The sequence below is a fragment of the Eleginops maclovinus genome, chromosome 20 (assembly GCF_036324505.1).
Source record: "Eleginops maclovinus isolate JMC-PN-2008 ecotype Puerto Natales chromosome 20, JC_Emac_rtc_rv5, whole genome shotgun sequence".
NCBI lineage: Eukaryota > Metazoa > Chordata > Actinopteri > Perciformes > Eleginopidae > Eleginops > Eleginops maclovinus.
Window position 1 is genome coordinate 21,483,520 of NC_086368.1, and position 20,776 is coordinate 21,504,295.

Consider the following 20,776-nt stretch of genomic DNA (forward strand, 5'->3'; position numbering starts at 1 on the left):
AGTGGGACATAGCTGAGTCGACTGTGCCTTTTCATTAAATGACAGAAAATGCACCCCCATTTTTATTTTTATGCAAGCAAAATTGTTTGGTGATGTCTTGTCAGTTTTCAGAGCTGAAATTGTTGCACGTACAGAGTAACAATCACAATGCCCACAAGTTGCTCAAAGGATTTGACAGTAGTTGCCTTTGCTGTCCAACACTAAAAGGTTTCTATGTTTCTTTGTTGTTTTAAATAGTCTGCAGGAATTTGCTCAAGGCATTTGTGACCTATTATTAATATAGGAGATCATATTGATGGATTCATCTTTATGATCAAGCAAACAAAACTAATTTTAAATTTCATAAGCACAAATGTGTTAATTGACTTCTGATATTCACAAAGGAAGCTTGTGATAACACCTTCAGTAAAACAGCTTTTTTTGTTGTTGTCCTAAAATATGGATTTTGCAGTGTAAGTGGCATACTATATACACTTAATTGTGGACATACTTCCTGTTGGATAAGGGTCGGAGTGTCCATTGAACCCAAACAAGAGGCTGATCATCCTGAGAAACAGCAACAGGCTTACCAACATACACACCTCAGCATTTACAAAGATTTCAAATCCCTTTAGTCTATGTTTAGAAAGTTCTTCCCTAAAGCGTGCCTGAATGACTAACCCTACTCCCCCTGCCAATCCCTGACCATCCAACCTCACTCTCCTCCGGTCTGCTCCACCTTGATTGGCGTGAGCAGCAGAACCCTGGATTACACCTTGTTGCAAGGGGAGCTGGATGCCCTGTGGTCTCCTCTCCACAGTGTGTCCTCTCTGCACCAGCTGGGCAGGTCAATGAGCAGGTCAGTGATAGGTCTATTAGCTGCGTCTCAGGAGTGTGGTGCAAAAACGCTTTTGTCCGATTGGATCATTTAAATTCAATGACTTTGCACTGCCCACCTCAGACGCCTGTAAAGTCAGCGGCAACTCAAAATGCCAAATTCATACCCTGCCGCCAACAACTGCCAACCTCCCTTAAGCTTGTAAATACCATCTGCCCAGTGCTTTTAGGTGAAAAGTAGCTGAGTTTGACACTTTTCAAATGGGGGGACATCTGTGTCCATGGATCATGTCATGGCAACTTGCTGTCATGTTACTATCACTGTGTGCCAACAAAGAATATGTGAAAACATGACTTTAGAGCTGCTTTGTGTTTAAACTTGAACCAGTTCTTTGTCTTTGGCACCATGATGGCACACGGAGCAGTGTGTACATGTGTCGCCCGACATCATTTGCTTTGCATGCTCAGATGCTACTACGACTGATGCCAAAATTAGATGAAAGTGGAAGAGAGTCAGGAAGTAAATGGCTCATAAATTGAAGTGGATATGAAAGGGGGAACTTGAATACAACAACCTTATCCTCCTTTTATCTCTCTTTCTATTCCTGGTTTTGCTCATCATGCTTATTTCCCTTCTGGCTCCCTATCATCGTACATTAAAATGACGTTTTTTTCCCATCTTTTCCTTGAAAATGTACTCATGCACTCCTGGCTTTAGTTTTTCTCCTTATATTTAAATGTCCTTAACACATCTCTTTTGTCTTGTTTTTTCCTGCTCTTTTCAGCTGTCTTCCATCTCTCAGAGAGCTCTCCAATAATCGCAGCTTGGACAACTTAGACTGCATTGGGGGTACAGTCTCCTCTTTGCCCCCCTGGGATGATGATGACTTCAGCCAGGCCTGCAGCACCTTGGGCAGACGTAGCTGCTTGGGACAGGTCAGTGCAGGGAGAGTATTAAAAGTGAGTTATCAGAGGTCAAATGGTAAATCTGATTTGTCTGTTTGTTTCTCTTCTTATCATATTAGCTTAGCATATTTATTTCTAATGAGAATACATTTGCTGGAAATGTAAATGACTTAGCTTCAAGCAAACTCTCTATTTTGAAATCAGCAGTCAGTTTCAAAGACCCCTTTGTGTGCTTTGAGCTACTAACACTCATTTCCGTAGTATAATTTTCACAGATTCAGCTTGAATGACAGTAATAAAATGAGCTTCCTGTGAACAAAGAATCCCTCTTTTCCAAATGTATCTCATATTAATGTTATGAACCTAAAAGCCAAATGAACGAAATTGGTGATTTTTAGTCTAATTTATCTACTTACATAAGAGCTATTAACATCCCACTGACAAGGTCAAAGACAAGATGAACAACTACGTGGAGAGGTTCTGATCTTTTTCAATGAACAAGTCAAAGGAGGCAGTGCAGGCTAATACTACAGGATTTATACCCACTATCTTGACAGGTCACTACATTACTATAAATGTCTCCAATGTGTGAATTCACTACTCTAATTTGCATCCATACCAGCATGCTGAAGCATTTAATTTGCATTATAATGTATACTTGTTGAGGTCAAGATGTGTAATTTAGAGCATTTTCCATACAAAATTCATTCAGAGCTTAATCAGAGTAGTGGAAATAATTTAACACAATTCCAAAATGTGTGTAGGTGAAAAATTTTGTTTTAGTTATACTGCTTCTTCTACACTCTACCACTTATATGCATCAGTAACCATTCTGCGAAACACCAAAATAACTTTGCTCCAAACACATTTTCGACTCATACTCAGGCTGTCTGTGTCAATCAACAGAATGTGAAACCCATCATCCGCAAGGCTCGTCCTTACTCTTCAAAAGAAGCCTCAGAAAGAGCATGCAGTATAAAACTTTTCAAAGTAGTGTCTTTTGCCTTGGCATTTCTTTTGTGTTTTATAATTGACCGTTATGATATGGCTGTGAGCATTTTAGAAATGTAAAAAAAGATGTGAATGCATTTTACATCCAGTCCAGAAACCCAGCCTAAAGGAACGCTGGCAGAGTCCCACTGGTTTCACTGAAGTTAAGAAGCACTGTTCTCTGCACTACTTTGAAATAATTATAGCTATTGGACCTAATTTCCACACACTTAAACTTGTGACCCTTGTGGTTCCATTTAATTGTATCCCATCAGATGAGTCTCACTATTGAAGAATCCCCTTTACAGAAACAGTCACTTTTGGGGCAGTTAGTGGTCACCTCCAGCGCCAGGAACTGCTTCTCTAATCAACGTGAACCCACTCTTGCAGTACTGCTCTCCTCTCTATCTTACTGCTAATCTTGCCCTTTCCTCTCTCCAGCTACGGGACCTAGAAATGAGTCAACATTATGAGGACCGCAGCTCCGAGTCCACATTCAGAGATTCTCGTTCCCAATCTCAGGACAACCCAGAGCCTCTAGACTTGCCCATGCCAACATGCTTCCGATCCCGCAGCCACAGCTACCTGAGAGCCATCCAGGCTGGCTGTTCACAAGATGATGACACAGCATCCATGGACTCAGGCTGCTCACCGCCCCCAATTGACACTACTGTACGCACCTACAGCAGCAGCACTGGTGAGTCACAAATGATACATCTGCTGCAAATGAACTGAGTTATTACCCAGATGCAGTGTTATGTGTTGCCAAACTGAGATCTGAACGCTTTCTTTAAACCAATCATGATACCCATAGTGAATATATGTTTTGGTTATTTGTTTTGATGATTTTTACTCAGTTTTGACCCCTTTTGCAGAGCGACCCAGATATTAATTACTTGTACTTCCCATAACATAACATAAACTAATGCAACTGATAGCGTTGATCCTGGTTGGGACACTAGTTTTCCATCATACATGCACACACTAGCATCATTAGCTTAAATGCAGCCTCTTTTGCCCATGCTAGACGACCTTTCTGCACAGTGGAAGACATGGAAAGAACAGTTTGGCTCTTACCTGATAGCCACTGGCTTGGACAAAGCCCCAAAGGAGAAACAGCTTGCAATTTTTCTTCAGCGTTTGGGGACAGACAGACAACGCATCCTACCACACAAAGGTAACAAATGAAAACCAGCTCCTCTCCCCTCAAAACGATGTTATCAATGTCACACTTCAAGATCTTCAAAAAATAAGAAAAAACTCAATATGAAGAAAAACTGAGGGGAAAAGAGACGTTTTTGGTCAGTGGAGCTTCGGTTGTCATGGACACACCAGCACAAAAAAAGAAGCAAACTGATCTGGTTGTTACTTTGAGTTTAAATTAGCTATAGCAGAGGAATTGTGAATGTGTGTGATGACCTACAAGATGCTTTGTACTGGTTGTGTCATCTGAATGCTCCCCAAGTTGAAAATACTTATGTGTGCATCTGCTTGAGTTATTACTACCAGAGTTTATCCACCGTGTGGCGCTATTTCCCGTAGTCTTCTACTGGAAGCACATGCTGTGTTCATCTTGTTTACTGAATCTAGAAAACTTAAATGGAGTTTTTCTTTCTGTTCTTTTTGGGGGAATTAAACGTTTTTCAACATAAAGCTGGAAAACATAGGTCCTACTTTTTGTGTGAGTCAGATTTTGTGTTGTGGCTACATTATTAGTGCTGCATTTGGTTGTTGCGGTTTAATATCAAAGCATATTAAACATAGAGATTTTTCATTTTACTTTAAACCTGTTATAAAACTTTGCCCCCACATATAAAGAAAAACACATCCCCAAAACTAACTCTACACCAGTATCAACGGTGTTATTCAATTGCCTATAAGAAGCAACATAATCACTCTTATTTGCAATAATCAAACTGTGGAGTTTGAATTTCCGAGGCGCCCCTGGAGGCATCGACACCACGCCTCCCTCAGAGACACAAACAAAGGCAACAAAACCAAGCCGGCTTTTCTTATTCAGCCTTTACAGAGACAGCGAATGTCTTCTCCGGCTGCAGCTGCACTGAAAATATCTAAGTCTGAACTCAAATCACCGCTGTGCTTTATGTTTATCTGCGTCTGACCGCAGGGTAAGTGTTTTATCAGTGTAATGTTTATTCTGCTTGAGTGTGGGTTTTTTTTGCAAATATTCTGGCTTGTTTGGTGAATAGACGCTATTTAACCGGTGACAACCAACACTTGTATCGTAGGTTAAATCAGCTTTCGCTAACGTTAATTTATTGTCATTTTATCTCTTCAAGGAACCATTATCCAACATAAATGTCCTCTAAGACAAGTTTTTATCACTGTGTGGGCGTGATGTTGACAATTACTCAGTCTATTAAACTTCAGCAGGTGGTTTTTATGGGTGCGTAAATTCTTCTTGTCTCGTATTGACGAAAGTAATCTCGAAAGTACTTCATTTGTTTAAACAGTTTTTAATTTGTTCCCCTGCTGAAGCTTGATTTAACGGGAATTGCTCATTTGTCTAACAGATTTCATTAAGTGTACGATGTACATATGTAGATCATTAAGCAAAGCTAAAGAAATGTATAGGACAGTAGGAGAACTCTCATTCAGTTCTAAAAAATGAATATGTTTGTCTCCATAACTGCCTCCATTATTAAAATGTTTAAAATCTACTCTTCGAGTGGCTCTGTATAAAGCTCTTTTTACTTTATTAATTATTGAGTATTTCCTACCATGTGTTTTAGATGGACCTATTGCTGCCTAGATTTTTAGAAAGCTGCTTCTGTTCTGGTTGCTGAAATGGAAAATTGGCCTTCACTGGGGATTATTTGAGGGCTGCCCCACTTTGGTCTCACATGGGGTCATGACTTCATCATGGATTAGATCCCCTTTTGAGGTGCCCTTAAACATAGGGGGTTTACAGTTTTGTAGCTGTGTTGTTGTTGAAAGCATTTAATGTGATAGTTTGTTGGAATAATGGCTTTGGGTCACAAAGGAGCGGTGATAGGTTCAGGCAAGGTTGTCCATCTTTGTGCCTTTTTAAATTGATTAAACAACACAGTTGGGTCAACTCAACTGGCAGGCAGCAGGCAACTTGGCAAGCAATACTAAACTGTTCAATAGAGCATCAAAATTCACCCTTTGTCTTTCATTGTTCCTGGTTCTTGTCCGGCTCCAACCAACCACATAACAGCACCACCTTAACCAATCAGCTTAAAATGTATATTGTTCCTGGGGAATAAAATAACAGACATTAAAACACTTGAAAAAGTGTCTAATATGCCCCACAGTTACTGAGATTAGCTATTTGCTCAAATCTGGCATGAATCATCTCTTCTCTTTTCTGAGATTATTGTATTTCAAGGTTCAAGGTTCAAGGTTTTTTATTTGTCATATGCACAGCAGATACAGCGTATATGTTGGCAATGAAAATCTTATGTCGCGTGCTCCTCCAACAACTCAACATACATGGTGCAAAAGATAAATAAAATAGTGCAAAAAGAGAGAAGAATATTTACAATATCAACAATACAGATTTGAGGAGGTGAAATATATATATGTGGAATACATTGAGAGTATTTAAATACTTTACACTGTTGAATGAGGAGGTATGGACAGATGCATATATTATGTATAACAGATGTATATGGCAGATATGTATAATATATAGATATGTGTACTATAAACAGATATGTATAATATATAGATATGTGTACTATAAACAGATATGTATAATATATAGATATGTGTACTATAAACAGATATGTATAATATATAGATATGTGTACTATAAACAGATATGTATGGCAGATGTGTATAATATATATATATATGTGTGTACTATAAACAGATGTGAGTAGACATTCACACAGCTCAGGAGTTCAGTAGTCTTATAGCCTGTGGTATGAAACTGTCTCTGAGTCTGGTGGTCTTGGTCCGGATGCTGCGGTACCGTCTGCCAGACGGCAGCAGACAGAACAGATTGTATTTGTATGCATAGTCCTTGTCTAAATAAATACATTCATTCAGATGAACAGCTTTGGTTACATAAATATGACAAAAGGCACATGTGATCAGGGTTTGTCAATGAAATCATGCATTCTGTTGTTGACAAATAGATAAATAAATCCATAAAATGGACAAAGATGACATCGTTGTGGCCACGTTTGATAATTCACCACATTCTTATCAATGTCAAATAGAAATTCTCTTATAATTGGGCACAAATATTTTAAGGTCTAAACAGATGCTGTGCTACCCTCAGTGAGTCACAATGGAAACGGTGATTGGTTAATTATAGTGTTCGCAGCACACTGTTATTAACAGCAAGGAAATGACTGTGTGGGTTGTAGCACATACAGTTTTACCAAATATACCTATTTTGATGGGTTTTTGTGTGGAGTATTAAGCTAAGACATAATCTATCAGTATGTTGTGAATTGCTTACACTGGTGAGAGGTGGAAGCAGTCATGGTGCTGGTGGAAACATTTTTCTGCTGCTCTAGCTTCATGCACCTAATTGTTTTCCAGCTTTGAAAATCACATCTTGAACCACGGCTCACAGTGGACAACAGAACCACTGTCCAGATGGCATGAAAACGGCAGAGCTTAGTGCCCACTCCAGATTCCACTCAAAACCTTTGGCACACAGCCTCTGCTTGTGTCTGTTGCTAAATTCCCTTCTGTAGAGCAACAGTAAGTTCTTCTGAGCAGCTCCTTTACGTAAATCCAGCTTTTTTAGGAGATACAGTGTTTGGTTTCGTGTCCAGTTGTATATCTGCCTTCAGTGCAGTGTTTAGTTCAAGGAAGGGCTTTGTCAGCACTGGTTCTGGTGCCAGTTACTGGTTAACATTCAATGTGTTTTATGCTTGCACAGCTGGGTATGTTTGTATGGCCGAGTAAAATACGCATGAAATGGGCTGTGTCACTTAATATCCATCTGTCTGTGGGAACTTTCCGCCATGGGTGCATTCCCTCGTTTAAACAGGCATTTATAAGGACTCAGCTGGTTTCGGTTTTCTTACACTGTAATCAATTTGCTGCATTATAAAATGCTGTTTTTTTACAGCCGTCCGTTCTTTCTTTTTTTACCATTCCTTTACACATTTTCCTCACCAGTTCTACTAATGAGAATTGAAAATCCTATCGCAGCAGCCAGAATACCGTGTGAACAGTGCAGTGTGGTTAAACTCCAAACTTGTTGGTCTGGTCACCTATGTGGTTTTAATGTGCATGCCATTGTTAAGCTTTGTCTGGTAGAATTAGTGCATAACACAACTTAAACCATTGCTACTTTTATGTGATGATTATCAAAATAGTTATCATTTAATTGTTGCAGCTCTGACGGCAATGGGAGACAAACTGAATCTATAATAATGCTATTCTCATGCCTTTTTTCAAACCTATGCAGCTGTGGTAAGTCTCAGCCTTGGTACACGGGGTTCTATCAGGCGATCTACCTACTATTTCTGAAATGCAGTTTTTTGTGAACTATATTACACTGATAAACATGATTTGCCATTAGCTAAACTCAGCCGATAATATTGGCCTGGCCTATTTATTTCATCCAGCTCTACTACTTTATCTCCCCTCTAATCTCAGAGGCAGCTGTCAGTTATGATTTTACGGCTTGTTTTTGGTGGGCAAAGCAGATTCTGTAGCATTAAGAATTAAGGAGAAATTCTGTTCAGAATGACGAAAACATGATGTGACACTCAGGGAACTGCAGGGCAGGTATCCAAACACACACACACACACACACACACACACACACACACACACACACACACACACACACACACACACACACACACACACACACACACACACACACACACACACACACACACACACACACACACACACCATTTTAGACCCAGTTAGTGACAGCTATCCTGCAGACTAGGAGCCGGTGCATCACATAGCTGCCACAACAGTGACAACCCTATTCTGCCTAGAATCTATCCCTGTCATAAGAGGGAACATGGACAGTGAAAAGCTGTCTCAGCAGGTTTCCCTCAGGCATGGAGGATGGTCAGAAGCTGCTGGAAAATTCATGGCAGGTGGCATGTGTAGTGTTTCGACAGGATGGATTCTAAAATGCAGGTTTAAACAAGATTTATTATACTGCATCTCTGTCTTGCAACATACCAAGAGTAGGAGATCTGCGTGTAAATGATGACGGCTCTGGAAATCTCAATGTTGCTATGGTTACATCTATCTATATCTATCTTTCGGATGTTAGGGGTAACTTTTTGGCTGAGTTGAAGCTGAGGCTGTGTTCCAACAATCAAAGCATCACAGTGAGCAGGTTGTGTTTGTGTTGTCTGCCTACTGTTTATATTGAGGGCTGGTCATCCTAAAGGGTGTTTCCGGTCTCTTTTCATGATGTTCATATGTGTGGTATAAAGGCACATGTAAGGCCTAGAGATTGTCTTATTTAGGTGTGGTTTGGGTGTAACTTCTGTTGATTACACATCATTTTTGTTTTCTGGTGTGTTCTTGCTGAAACCGGGGCCATCATTTACTAATCAGAGCTCTATTCTGAAAATAAGTCAGGGGAAGGGGATTGAAAATCAGGTATGCTGAAGAGTTAAGACAAGATAAAAAATATCAGAGGATTTGACACAGCAGAGCCACACTGCAATTGGATCTGCTGTAAAACAACATTCATGCTGATAAAGATGTTTTTAATAGTTTGTTTAAACAAGCACAATTTCCAAAGGGAAAGCCTGAACTATGCTAAGCTACCATAACTTTTCATTAAAGACAGCCGACACAGACTGCGTGATCTTTTGGTAAAATATGAGCCCATAACAGACTGCAAACGCCATAGCATGCATTTTTAAATAATAGGGTAGCAAACCCTTTAAAGCTCTAGTTACTCTTAAAGAAGCTCTGAGAGGAGGACCAGAGGGACATTGGAGTTATTTTATTTACTCCAAGCTGATACAATTCTCTAGCAGACTGACAGCAGTTTGGCACCTCAACTGTTGTGTGAGGTCATGTAAGTTTTATGATTTGAGTTGAGGTTGCATTACATTAGAGATAAATCTCAAAAGAGGATTACAATGAACAACGAAGCCTTTTGTTTGAGTGTTTTCTCGTCAGCTCACATGTTTGCTGCAAGGGTTTTTCATAATCCTTGATGACCACAGCATTCAGTGCAGCAACACAACACAATGCAGAAACAGAGTTTGCTTCATGCCGTGCCTCGCATCAAATAATGACATGTTGTTCCTTTTGAAAGTCACAGCAGGAAGGTGTGGATATTAATGGCAATCTCAGTTTTTATGAGTGTTTGGCTACTATCTTACTACCTCAAATCTGGTGGTTGTATTGTGTCTGTTGAGGGCTTTGAGTGCAACAGTTTTAAGTCCTCAACAGCTGATATTTAGAGAACTTGGCTCACTTAGAATATTCAATAATATGGCCAGTGTTCAACTCCACATTCGACAGCGTCTGTAGAAGCGCTTCTGCCACATTTTCATCATTGTTATACGGCTATAAAGGCATTAACTGTCCTCCTGATTTTGTATGGTTGGGTTTGCACAATAAACTGATGTTTGTAAGCAAAAACTACCAAAGCCAGCCGTTAAATATATTTAGTAAATGGATGATGAAGAAGCTTTTATTGCTTTAGTTAAATAACAGTTATTTCTCTCTGTTTAGCCTAAAAATATCATCTGTCTAGCGTCTTGAATCCAGTTTTTTCCAGTGTGGTGTTAAAATAAAGCGTCTGTTTAAAGGATCATATAGTAGCCACAGGGTTCATAATGTTACAAGAAAAAATTCCCTGTTTAGATTATAGGTTCTGGCGGTCCAGCGTCACACTCTGCCTCGACTCTGCATGTAGCATGAGATTTCGGTGGTCTCTTAATTGAAGGTATCGGAGACTTTTTGAATTTCCATAAAGGCAACAAAACGGTCTTTTGGGTTACTGCATTATAATTATGTCTGTTGCTTTGTATAAGCAATTGGAAACCATCTACATAAGTCTGTTAATCAACCTAAACTACAAACGGAGACTTCTTTCATTTTTATTATCAATAGCCCGTAAACTCTGTCTCTTCAGATTCACTGTTTAAATGTCACTGGGTGAAGTCTTGCTCACAGATGGGCCATTTATATCTGCTCTCACTGAATGCATCCATTGACCGCCTCATGGACAATTGATTTAGCTGATGGATTTGATAAGTGAATAAGTGGCTCTACTAGTGAAATAATGAAGTCAGAAAGGCAGATGTTGAGGAGAGAAGTTGGAGATGTGTTTGTGCAGAAAAACGTCTCCTTTCATTGGAGTAATGTTGATAATAATGGTTACACCACTGAGAGGATGGGTGTGAACATCTCATTCAGATTTGTCTGAGTGGTTTTCCCTGCTCCATCTATATGGTTAATGTACCTTTCTTTTATTTTCCTATAGCTGAAGGGCAGATTTGGGTGCAGAATGGAACAGATACATTTCCTCCATTTTCTCACCCATATTCAGTCTTGAGAGTCAGATGTTCTATAAATTGCTTTACTGACATAATCTCCTGTCTCATGATCGAGGCTTTGAAGAGTGGTATGTGATTTTATTCAGTCACCTGTGATGAATGGTATGTTTGTTCAATGTCCTACTTGATTTGATCTTCCCCTTTCACGGGGAAGTTCCCCAATGTTCCAGCTTTAAAGCAACAATATCCCTGTGTATTCATGTACAGTATGACATGGATATGCTGAAAAAATATGGTTACTCTTATTATATAATGATGATAAACAGGCTTGAAGCTGTTCACAGTACCAAATATATCTCCAGTAATATGTTCCTTCTTGTTCTGAGTTCACTTCCTAGACGTGATATGGCCTTCAAATGTTCCCAAAGCATCTTTACCTCTGTGTTTTTATTCACTCTTTCTCCTCGTTGTTATTTCTTTCTCGCCCTGGCACCCCCCTCCTTTTGTTTCTCCTCCAGTCTCCACATGCATCACCACCTGTAAGAAGGTCGCTCCTCCGCCAGTGCCACCCCGTACAACCTCCAAGCCCTACATCTCCGTGACAGTGCAGAGCAGCACAGAGTCGGCCCAGGACAACTACCTGGACCAGCAGGACCGGAGGTCAGAGGTCACCAGCCAGTCAAGCCACGCTCACAGCAACTCCTCTGACAGCCTCGACAGCACCCGTGCCAACAGCCTGGCCCGGGGTATTCCCCGCCCACCACACATCATCCCCACTCCCATCGCCATCCCCAGAGATCCAATCGCCCCCACCAGAAGTAACGCTTCCACTGAGACAAGTGACGCAGTCGTCCAGCATGAATTATTGAGATCAGGATTAAACAGAGGGAATCTTGTGGCAGAGGAGCCCCTAGTGGCACCAGTACCCAGGCGGAAACTGTCCTCCATTGGTATACAGGTAGGCAACGGGTCTGCTGCACGCTGTAGGGTACAGTTGAATCAGTGCCGTTACCACATATGAGGGCATACTGTCAACAAGGAGCCTTACTTGCAGCGTTTTACTAAGTGTAGCTTTTTCCGCTTGTGGAGCTTGAATCCAAGGAAAAGGTATTTTAACAGTCATTCACTGTTGTGCATGGCTATGTGTGAGTGTTTCTACTCAAGCCCAGAAATGTGCTTTTAAACCAAAGGTCTCATTAGGATGAACTTCCCTCTATCATTAGGGCAGGCAGAAAATGCATATTTGCGTTCCCCTCTACCATAACTCTTGTTCTGTAACAGCTTCTTTCTCTGTTTTGCAGGCCCTTCACATTAACAGAGCTTAGTCAGGGTATAATTGTGACAGTATTTCATTGAAAGCCAAGAGCAAAAACATACAGGTTTCCTCTGAATTGTTCCCTGAAAATAAACAAACTCTACCAAACTGCACTTAAGGATTCTATACACTAATTCATGACATAAACTTAGTTAATTTAATTTTTAACTCTCTTTGATTCTTTTATTTGGTCCACTGTTATATGCTCTCAGGTCGACTGTATTCAGGAAGTTCCACAGGAGGAGACCCCGCCACCCCTGGCCAAATTTCAGTCAATCGGAGTACAGGTGGAGGACGGGTGGCAGTAAGTCCTCTTCCTGTCCTTGTAACAACGTGAGGAATTTATATTATAGCCACACACACTGTTCTTCTGTTGTTCCCTTTCCAGAATCTCTGTGGATGTGAAAGCAATGTGAATGTGTTTTGTCTGAAAACTATCCTTGTGTGTTGTGTTGGTGGACTTTAAAATAAATTCCGGGCATGAGCTGTTACTATTTGAACTTACTGTATATGCACTTGCTGCATACTGTTGAGATCAATTTATAGCTTATTTCGTAGGAGCTTTCATTCTGTGCTCCTCTTGTTTACAAAGCCAGGATTTACTTCTTGGCTTCTATGTGTACTTACTTTGAAAGCATTTAGTGTTTCGATTGAAGCAGCTTTTTATAAATTAACGTTTTGGTTTTTTTACCAGCCTAGTCCCTCTGTTTAATTTTTTTGTCCTTTGTGTTTTTATAGATGTTGTACACTCATTTGTGTTATGTGACAAACTCTCAGCTGCTTGCGCTGTATTTTCCAGTCTTTAGCTCTTCTTTTCCTCCTTTGATTTTGGTTATAAATATTGTCAAGCACTCCTAATATTTTATTATCTGACTAAATCACCACCAGACATGGAAATAATGTTCATGTTGAGTTTATTCTTCCATTTGCAATGAAATTAGGAAGCTAGTTTCCCTCTGATAATAGATCAGTGTATATCAGTCACAGTGCACTATTAAAGCCCAGTCTCAGATCGATCCTATTTATTTATATCTATATGGAGCAGCAGAAGTGACTCAGTGTCGAAACATTTCATGTTTTTCCAGTAATGGAGGCATTGGTCCACTGTTATGCGCATAACAGTGAGCCAACAAAACGAAATTAGCGAAATTGTTCTGTTATAAAGGCACTGTAACAATTTGTCTCACCCTCTGTTTCAGGCTCAGTCGCACCAGTAGCATGGCCTCAAAACAAGACACAGACTCAGACACACAGGACATCCCTGTCATCTCCCAAATCAATAACGCCAAATATTTTGAAAAGAAGGTCATGGTCAACAGTGCCAGCCAATCCATGAGCTCCCCTCCTGGACAGGACCATTTAGACAACGGAGACACTACTATCTCTTCCCCTCCACCGCCAAGACAGATCCTCAAGCGCTCCACCACACGAAGTAGCTCTTCCTCCTTCTCAGAAAGTCTGGACCCAGCGCTGGACCCCTCATCTCTACCACCTCCTGACCCCTGGCTGGAGAGTGGGAATGGGAGTAGCAGCAGCGTTCCCCAGAGCGGAGGAGCAGGAACGCTGTGTCGGAGAGATGGCCACTGGTTCCTGAAGCTGCTGCAGGCCGAGACGGGACGCATGGAAGGCTGGTGCCATCAGATGGAGCAGGAGACCAAAGACAACCAGCTCTCAGAGGAGGGTAAGGCTGCCAGGGTACACCACAGGTATTTTAAAGTGTAGGTTGAAAGAGACTACTTTTACCCGCTAACGTTTCCAAATGGTATTATTGTTGAGTGTCTTAGGGCTAGTGCTTCCAGCTACTTTCTTGGAAATGAAATTTGTGCCACACATCAGCACTTCTTTTTCTGGGAGGTTTTATCTGATAGCAGACAGAATCTTTTTGTGAAAGGCTTTTATAGGAAGACAAATCAAACACTGATGGTGTCATTATTCTATAGCATATACGTAATTCAATCAACACTAACTTTGTAATGACAAAGTTAAAGCAGTCATTGTCAATGTCACCTTAAATTGCCTCCTAGTTTCTATCTCCAGACTGTGCAATGAAATAGGCATCTTTACAAGTTCACCTGACCAGTTTGCACACAAAGGGGACAATTGCACAAACAAATCCTCTTTGTTCCCTTAACAAAAACTCATGCCAGGGTGATTTTTCAATAATATGATAACTGATATCGCATTACAATAATATGTTTCATTAGCTGTAAGAGGTACAAAAAATGAATGGCATCAACAGTCCATCTTCCAAATTGAGTTGAGTTATTTGGCCCAGAAAAAAAAGAAAAGCAATGCTGTCAAACCCTCTGAATGAACCCTGCATCCTGAGCCTCCTTCCAGAGGTCTTTAGCTGTCTGACCCCACCATGCGGTTCAGAGCTCAGTTATAGAGCCCTGCTCTCTTTTTGAGTTCCGCCTACAATCACTCTATCAGACATACTCAGCATGGAGGGGATGAGGCAGTAATACCTGGGGTTACCACACACAAGCATGCCTGTAATCCCCAGCATTACACAAATCTACTCTGGAACTGATTAAACCTCCAGATTAGATTAGTGCTTCTGCCTCAGCAACAAGCACATATACACTGTATGTACACAAACAAATAAACAGCAGTAAGGCTTTTGATGCTCAGTTCTTATCAGAGGCCCATCACTGTAGGAAAAAGGCTCTGTGTGTCTTTGGGAGCCCATATGTGTTTGGTTTTTTTTACGTAAAGTTGTCGGTATTAAAACATGTATGCAAATCTGTCCTGCAGAGCTGGGTCTCACCACAGTATAATCCTATAGCCAAAACTTTACAATCCAGTGATCAGTTCAGAGTCCCAATTTTGTCTGGGCAGCTGTTTGGCCTATATTTGATACAGGAACAGACAAGCGCTGAATGCTGACAGACAGTGTATAAATAGAAGCTTAGATGCCTTTTTAAAGAGGATAACATTATCCAATACACTGTAATCCTCTTCTTGCCACCCTGTGGAGTTAGTTAGGCATTACATTCCAAGGTACATCTAACTGTCTAAACACCTACAGTAATCTTTTGCTTAGCACCACATCACAGCCATTTGCAGGATGGAATAGTTGAGGCTGTTGCTGGACTGTTGATATCGACATGTTTTTTGTTTGTACACCACTATAGCCAGGGCAATAAATTAGCTTGTGCCACCGTTAATGTTGTGTGTAGCAGGTAAAAACGTCAGGTCATCCGTTACCAGGTAGGTGAATATAGGTGTACCTTATATTAAGAAATACCCTTTTTGAAAGCAATTTATGAGTAAAAATTAGTCATGGTTAAAAATATAGCGATTCATATATTTTTGCATTGATTTCTGTATTGACAGACAGAGTACGTAAGTGTTCTGTGACCTGCAAAATCAGTGTAGAAAACTTAATTTCTGACCCTGACTCCAGCTGAAAAGACTGGGTTTATGTATCATCCATAGGAGATAAATAATCATCACAAATTCCTGAATCAAAATGTGTGTATCTTCTGGTTCTCTTGTCAGTGCTGGGGAAGGTTCGCAGTGCAGTAGGATGTGCCCAGCTCCTTATTTCCCAGAAGTTCCAGCAGTTCCGGGGACTGTGTGAACAAAACTTGGTGCGTATATAGCCTTTCTTTGACCAAACGCAATGTCTTCTGTTAAAAATGCTTTCCCTGATTCACGGTAAGGCTTTAACACAAAACAAAGTGTGGGAAAAGCAGTGATTCACAACGTATGACGCCTACACCGAACAAGTAATTGTGCCCCACAAGCACAAAATACAAGGAGCTTATAATAAGCCACTAAGCAATTTCTCTGGTGTGATGTGTTTTACTGGAAGTGGCCTAATACCAATTGTAGCCAACCAGCAGTGCATGAAACAATAACTGTTAGTTTTACTGCGAAGAAATTATTTCAAATTCAATTCAAAGGATTTATTGTCATATGCACAGAAGCTGCAGTGTAGATATGGCAATGAAAAACATAGGCTCCTCCAACAATGCAACATAAATATATAAATATACAGTATGTACAGAGTTTTATATTCATATAGAGAGAGAGAGAATATAAAATCAATAAAAATAGTGAAAGAAATAACAGAATAACAATGAAATAGTGCAAGACCATCTTTAGCATTAGTAACACAACAATATTTATATAATGAGTATTTCTGCCCAGTATGCAGTCTCCTTTTACTTGTGTCAATATGGAATTGTATTTGCTGATTTGCAACGAGCAATATAAAATGTATAATTGCTCTACCATTTTAGTAACTTCACAGGGTTGTTTGCATGATAGTAACGTTGTACATTTGAGTTTTTCTGAATTAAAAACTGGACATCACAGCCGTGAATGCAGCATCATGAATAAGAAAGAGTATGAATAGTAATAGCATTATAAACTGCACGATTTACAAACAGATGTTCGTAAACAAGGGGTTTAATCTGTTTATATCTTTACAGGACACTGGGTGCATTTCTTTATGCTGACATTATAAAATACTTAATGTCCCTTTATAATTACTCTGCCTTTAAGTGCAGGCTTACTTTACCAAAAAGGACACAGCTCTGTTGTCATCCTTTTTTTGATCCTGACATGGACAAAAGAGCTGTGCAATAGCTTCCTCTGGTGGTGACAAAGGGAAACACTTGATGACATATACAGCATGTAGGTGATAAAGTGCAGACATAACGTACAGTAATAGGATGACATTTTGTTGCAATTAATTTACCTTTAGATTAAATCAGTTACTAATTTAGGTTTTTCTCTGTTGGCTTGGTGTTGGCTTCTCTTTCTGTGGTGGCACTAGCCTCTTCACATAGCCCTAGCTGCAAAATGGATGATAAAAAATGATGTTTTTCAAAACAGGATCAGAGAAATTTTGGATGGTTGGTTTTGGTGACCCACAAAAGCTTCCCCATGGATACCCCACCCCCCGCCTCCATTCTTACTTTATGGACACATCTAGGACAAAGTATTTTTGGAGATATGGCCTAGTTTTTACTAGCTAAATATTCTCAACAAAAATGTTTTTTAATGATAGCTCTTTTCATGACGTTGCTGATCTGTTCCGGCTCGCGATGACCTTGGATGCATTGAAAGTAGAGTGTTTTGTTTTTCTGGTACCTCAGGGCCAAACAGCCATTAAATATGCTGAGTGTCAAATGTTGTTTTTACTCCAATACAGTATGCAAACAGTGCAGCCCAAAAAAAGCAGTTAAATAGACAGGACAAGTATTTTACAGCTCACTTTCAAAGATGAGACATTGGTTTTCACTACCTACTGGCCTGTGTGAGATTAGTTTTGCTCTTGAATTAACTGTGATGCTGTTTACTCTACACTCTTACATATATTCTCCACTGCAACATTGACTGTGTCAACAGAATGTGAATGCCAATCCACGGCCGACAGCCCAGGATCTGGCAGGTTTCTGGGACCTGCTGCAGCTCTCCATCGAGGATATCAGCCTCAAGTTTGATGAGCTCTACCATCTCAAGTCCAATGACTGGCAGCCCGTGCCGTCTGCAGCTGCCCAGTTGCCCCCTGAGCGGAAGGTACTTCCCACCCCTGCTGCCCAGTGCGCTGGCTGGGGTAGGAAAGCCGCCGATACCGGCCTCTCTCCTCCCACCACCACCACCATTTCTCCCACTCTTTTTTTACTTCCTACCCCCTGCGTGGGATGAACTCTAACAGGGCGCCCACTATAACACAAAGGGGCCAGAGAGATCCCTTTAGGCATGCATGGAAAAATATATCTCAAAGAGGGCTGTCGTTGGTGTGTTTTTAAATGTAAAGCCCTGCTTTGAGCATGCATGCATCACTTACTGGTATGCTGGTTGCAGTGGAGCATGGCTAAGATGTACTGGCTCATGTGACAGAATGCAGTCTTTGCTTCTTCTCTGTTTAAATGTCTTGGTTTGTGTTTGTGTGACTGTCCTTGTTTCTCTTTCTCTCTCTCTCTCTCGCGCTCTCTCTCTCTTGTCTGTGATTGTCTTTATATGTTTATGTGAGTGTTGGTTCATGGATTCGTAGTGTTGCTCTTGCTTTATGTTGTTTTGCAATGCAAGTGCATTGACTGTGTGTCTTGTGACCCCCTTAATTGTGCTTTTAGTTTGATCCAATGTGGCCATTAATTCATGTTACCATTTCATGTCTTCAAAAATTGTCACGTTAATGACTGTTTTTTCTCAGATATTTCCCTGTTTTTATCAGGTGTCTTTTGTGTTTTTCTGTTTGAAACCTGAAACCACTGCATTTTATTTCAAGCCTTAATGAAAAAGATAAGCATTGTCCTTGTCAAAGTCCTGTCTGCCAAACCTGCCCAGGCTAATTGAAGCTGTTTAAGACAGTTTCCACATTACAATCACTCACTGTCTTTTTCTCTCCTTGTTTCGTACTTTGCTCTCTCTCTCTCTCTGCCTCTTTCTCCTCCTTTGTCTGTCGTGTTTCATTACTCCCAACACTACAGGACGAGGAGAAGGAGACCGCTCCGGCTTCAAAGAAGCCAGGTAAGGGACGACCATCGCTGGGCCGTGAGAAGAGCGCAGACTCTGCGTCCATCTCTTCTTCGGCTTCTGCAGAGAAGCAGAGACACGAGGCTCGCAAGCGTCTACTGGCTGCAAAAAAGGCTGCCTCGTTTCGCCAGAACTCCGCAACAGAGAGTGCGGACAGCATCGAAATCTATGTCCCTGAGGCTCAGACTCGCCTCTGAGAGAGACTGAGATAGCAATTTTGGTCGGATCAAAGGACAGATAAGTCGCTGAAAAACCTGGAAAAATGGGAGGAAACTTTTGCAATGCACCTGAGCTACTCTGAGTAAATATGGATGGAGGTGTGGAGAGGAGAGATGAAATTCCCAGAGATTCGGGGGTGGGGGGGTTGGATTTGGGCATTTTTGACACATACTTATACAGTTATAGGCTGGTCCTGGTGGCTTCAAGCTCTTATAACATAAAGAAAAGGAAAATTACTAGACTCGACAGACTTTGAAGCGCGTGACTCCTCATTTGAGGCTGCCATTGAAAACCTCAGCTGATTTTGTCATTTCTTGTTCCTACTCTTGATATCATAAAATTGTTAATGAAGGTATTGTTATAATGACAATTATATCCTAATGAATCTATATGAAGACTGTTTTAAACGTTCCTCTATCTTGGCTATAAGATTTATTAAGTGGACAGAAGGCAAACATTAATGCTCTTCTGTCTCTCATCGTCCTCCTCTCTTCCCAGATCATAGGCCATCTTGTAGCTTTGCACAACACCGCCCTGTGGCCATCACAAACACACAACACACACACACACACACACTGCGCACATTATGTTCACTGCAATTACACACACTACAAACTCTCACCTATGTATGTCTTCCTTGTATTTATTTGTTTAATTTACTCATCCTTTTGTTTTGTATAAAAATCCATTTAGATCTGATAATTATGAATATTTTTGGTATGATGAAGTTGACTTTCAGATTTTAAGGGTTATTTATATATTTCCTAATAATTAGCACTTGTGTGTGTCCTCCAAAATGTTCTTGTGTCAAAGATTTTAAAAGATCTATGAGGTTTAGTTTTATCAATTGTTTTAAATGAAAGCACGTCACAAGAAAACGATGACTTATCATGAGGGTCTCTATTTTAATCAGAACGTCAGCGGCCACAATAATGCTGATTTTTATTTTTTGTTCAACGCTTTTTAAAAATCCCTATTTACTTTTTTTCATGTTTGTGCTGTAAATTCAGATTCGTAAATATCTCAGTCAGGACTTGGTCCATCTGGTTGTTAAATAGCTTCTTTAAGTGCTTTTATTAACCTCACTTAGCATTCAACTCATACATCTTAAATTAATGTAGGGCTTTTATTCAAGTAATGCAGCAGGCTGAGCATGCAGGATAAAATTATGGTATTTTTCATAAGGGTCTCGCTGTTATTTTTATACTATGTTTCTATAAGTCTTTTGATTTATTTTGCCTCGAATCACTCTTCTAAATGAATATACGTTCCATGATTTTTTTTCCCCCCTTATTGAACGTCATTCAAAGTACCTGCACTTTTTTTTATTCCAAGAAAATATATTTAATTAAAGCATTACATACATTAGTCTTTGTGTTTTCATCATTTATTAAATGCTGCTTGTTTTTTATGTTTTATTTTGTACGGAAGAAGGCAAAGCCAAAGATGAATACACCGTTTTACATTCATCTGACATACTGTATTTAAATCTCAGCAGCAGAGTTCAACAATGAAAATAAAGTGAAGCGTAGCCGCAGCACCACACGTAATACAGGTCTAACATTTTGATGCTCATGCCAGGCAACAA

At 40.3% G+C, this 20,776-nt stretch overlaps 1 protein-coding gene across 2 annotated transcripts in view; it reads left to right on the forward strand.

Moving 5' to 3' along the window:
• dlgap4b (discs, large (Drosophila) homolog-associated protein 4b) overlaps positions 1-20,556 on the forward strand; it is a 92,136-nt gene extending 71,580 nt beyond the window's left edge. The window contains exons 6-13 of one of the 2 annotated variants that reach the window (XM_063910726.1): positions 1,602-1,752; positions 3,154-3,409; positions 11,678-12,117; positions 12,687-12,778; positions 13,674-14,155; positions 15,979-16,070; positions 17,839-18,046; positions 18,924-20,556. In XM_063910726.1, coding sequence (XP_063766796.1) covers positions 1,602-1,752; positions 3,154-3,409; positions 11,678-12,117; positions 12,687-12,778; positions 13,674-14,155; positions 15,979-16,070; positions 17,839-18,046; positions 18,924-18,967 — 1,765 coding nt within the window. In that variant the 3' untranslated portion in view covers positions 18,968-20,556. The remainder of the gene's footprint in view (positions 1-1,601; positions 1,753-3,153; positions 3,410-11,677; positions 12,118-12,686; positions 12,779-13,673; positions 14,156-15,978; positions 16,071-17,838; positions 18,047-18,923) is intronic. The other variant, XM_063910725.1, reaches the window with a different exon arrangement.
• The last annotated feature ends 220 nt before the right edge of the window (positions 20,557-20,776 follow it).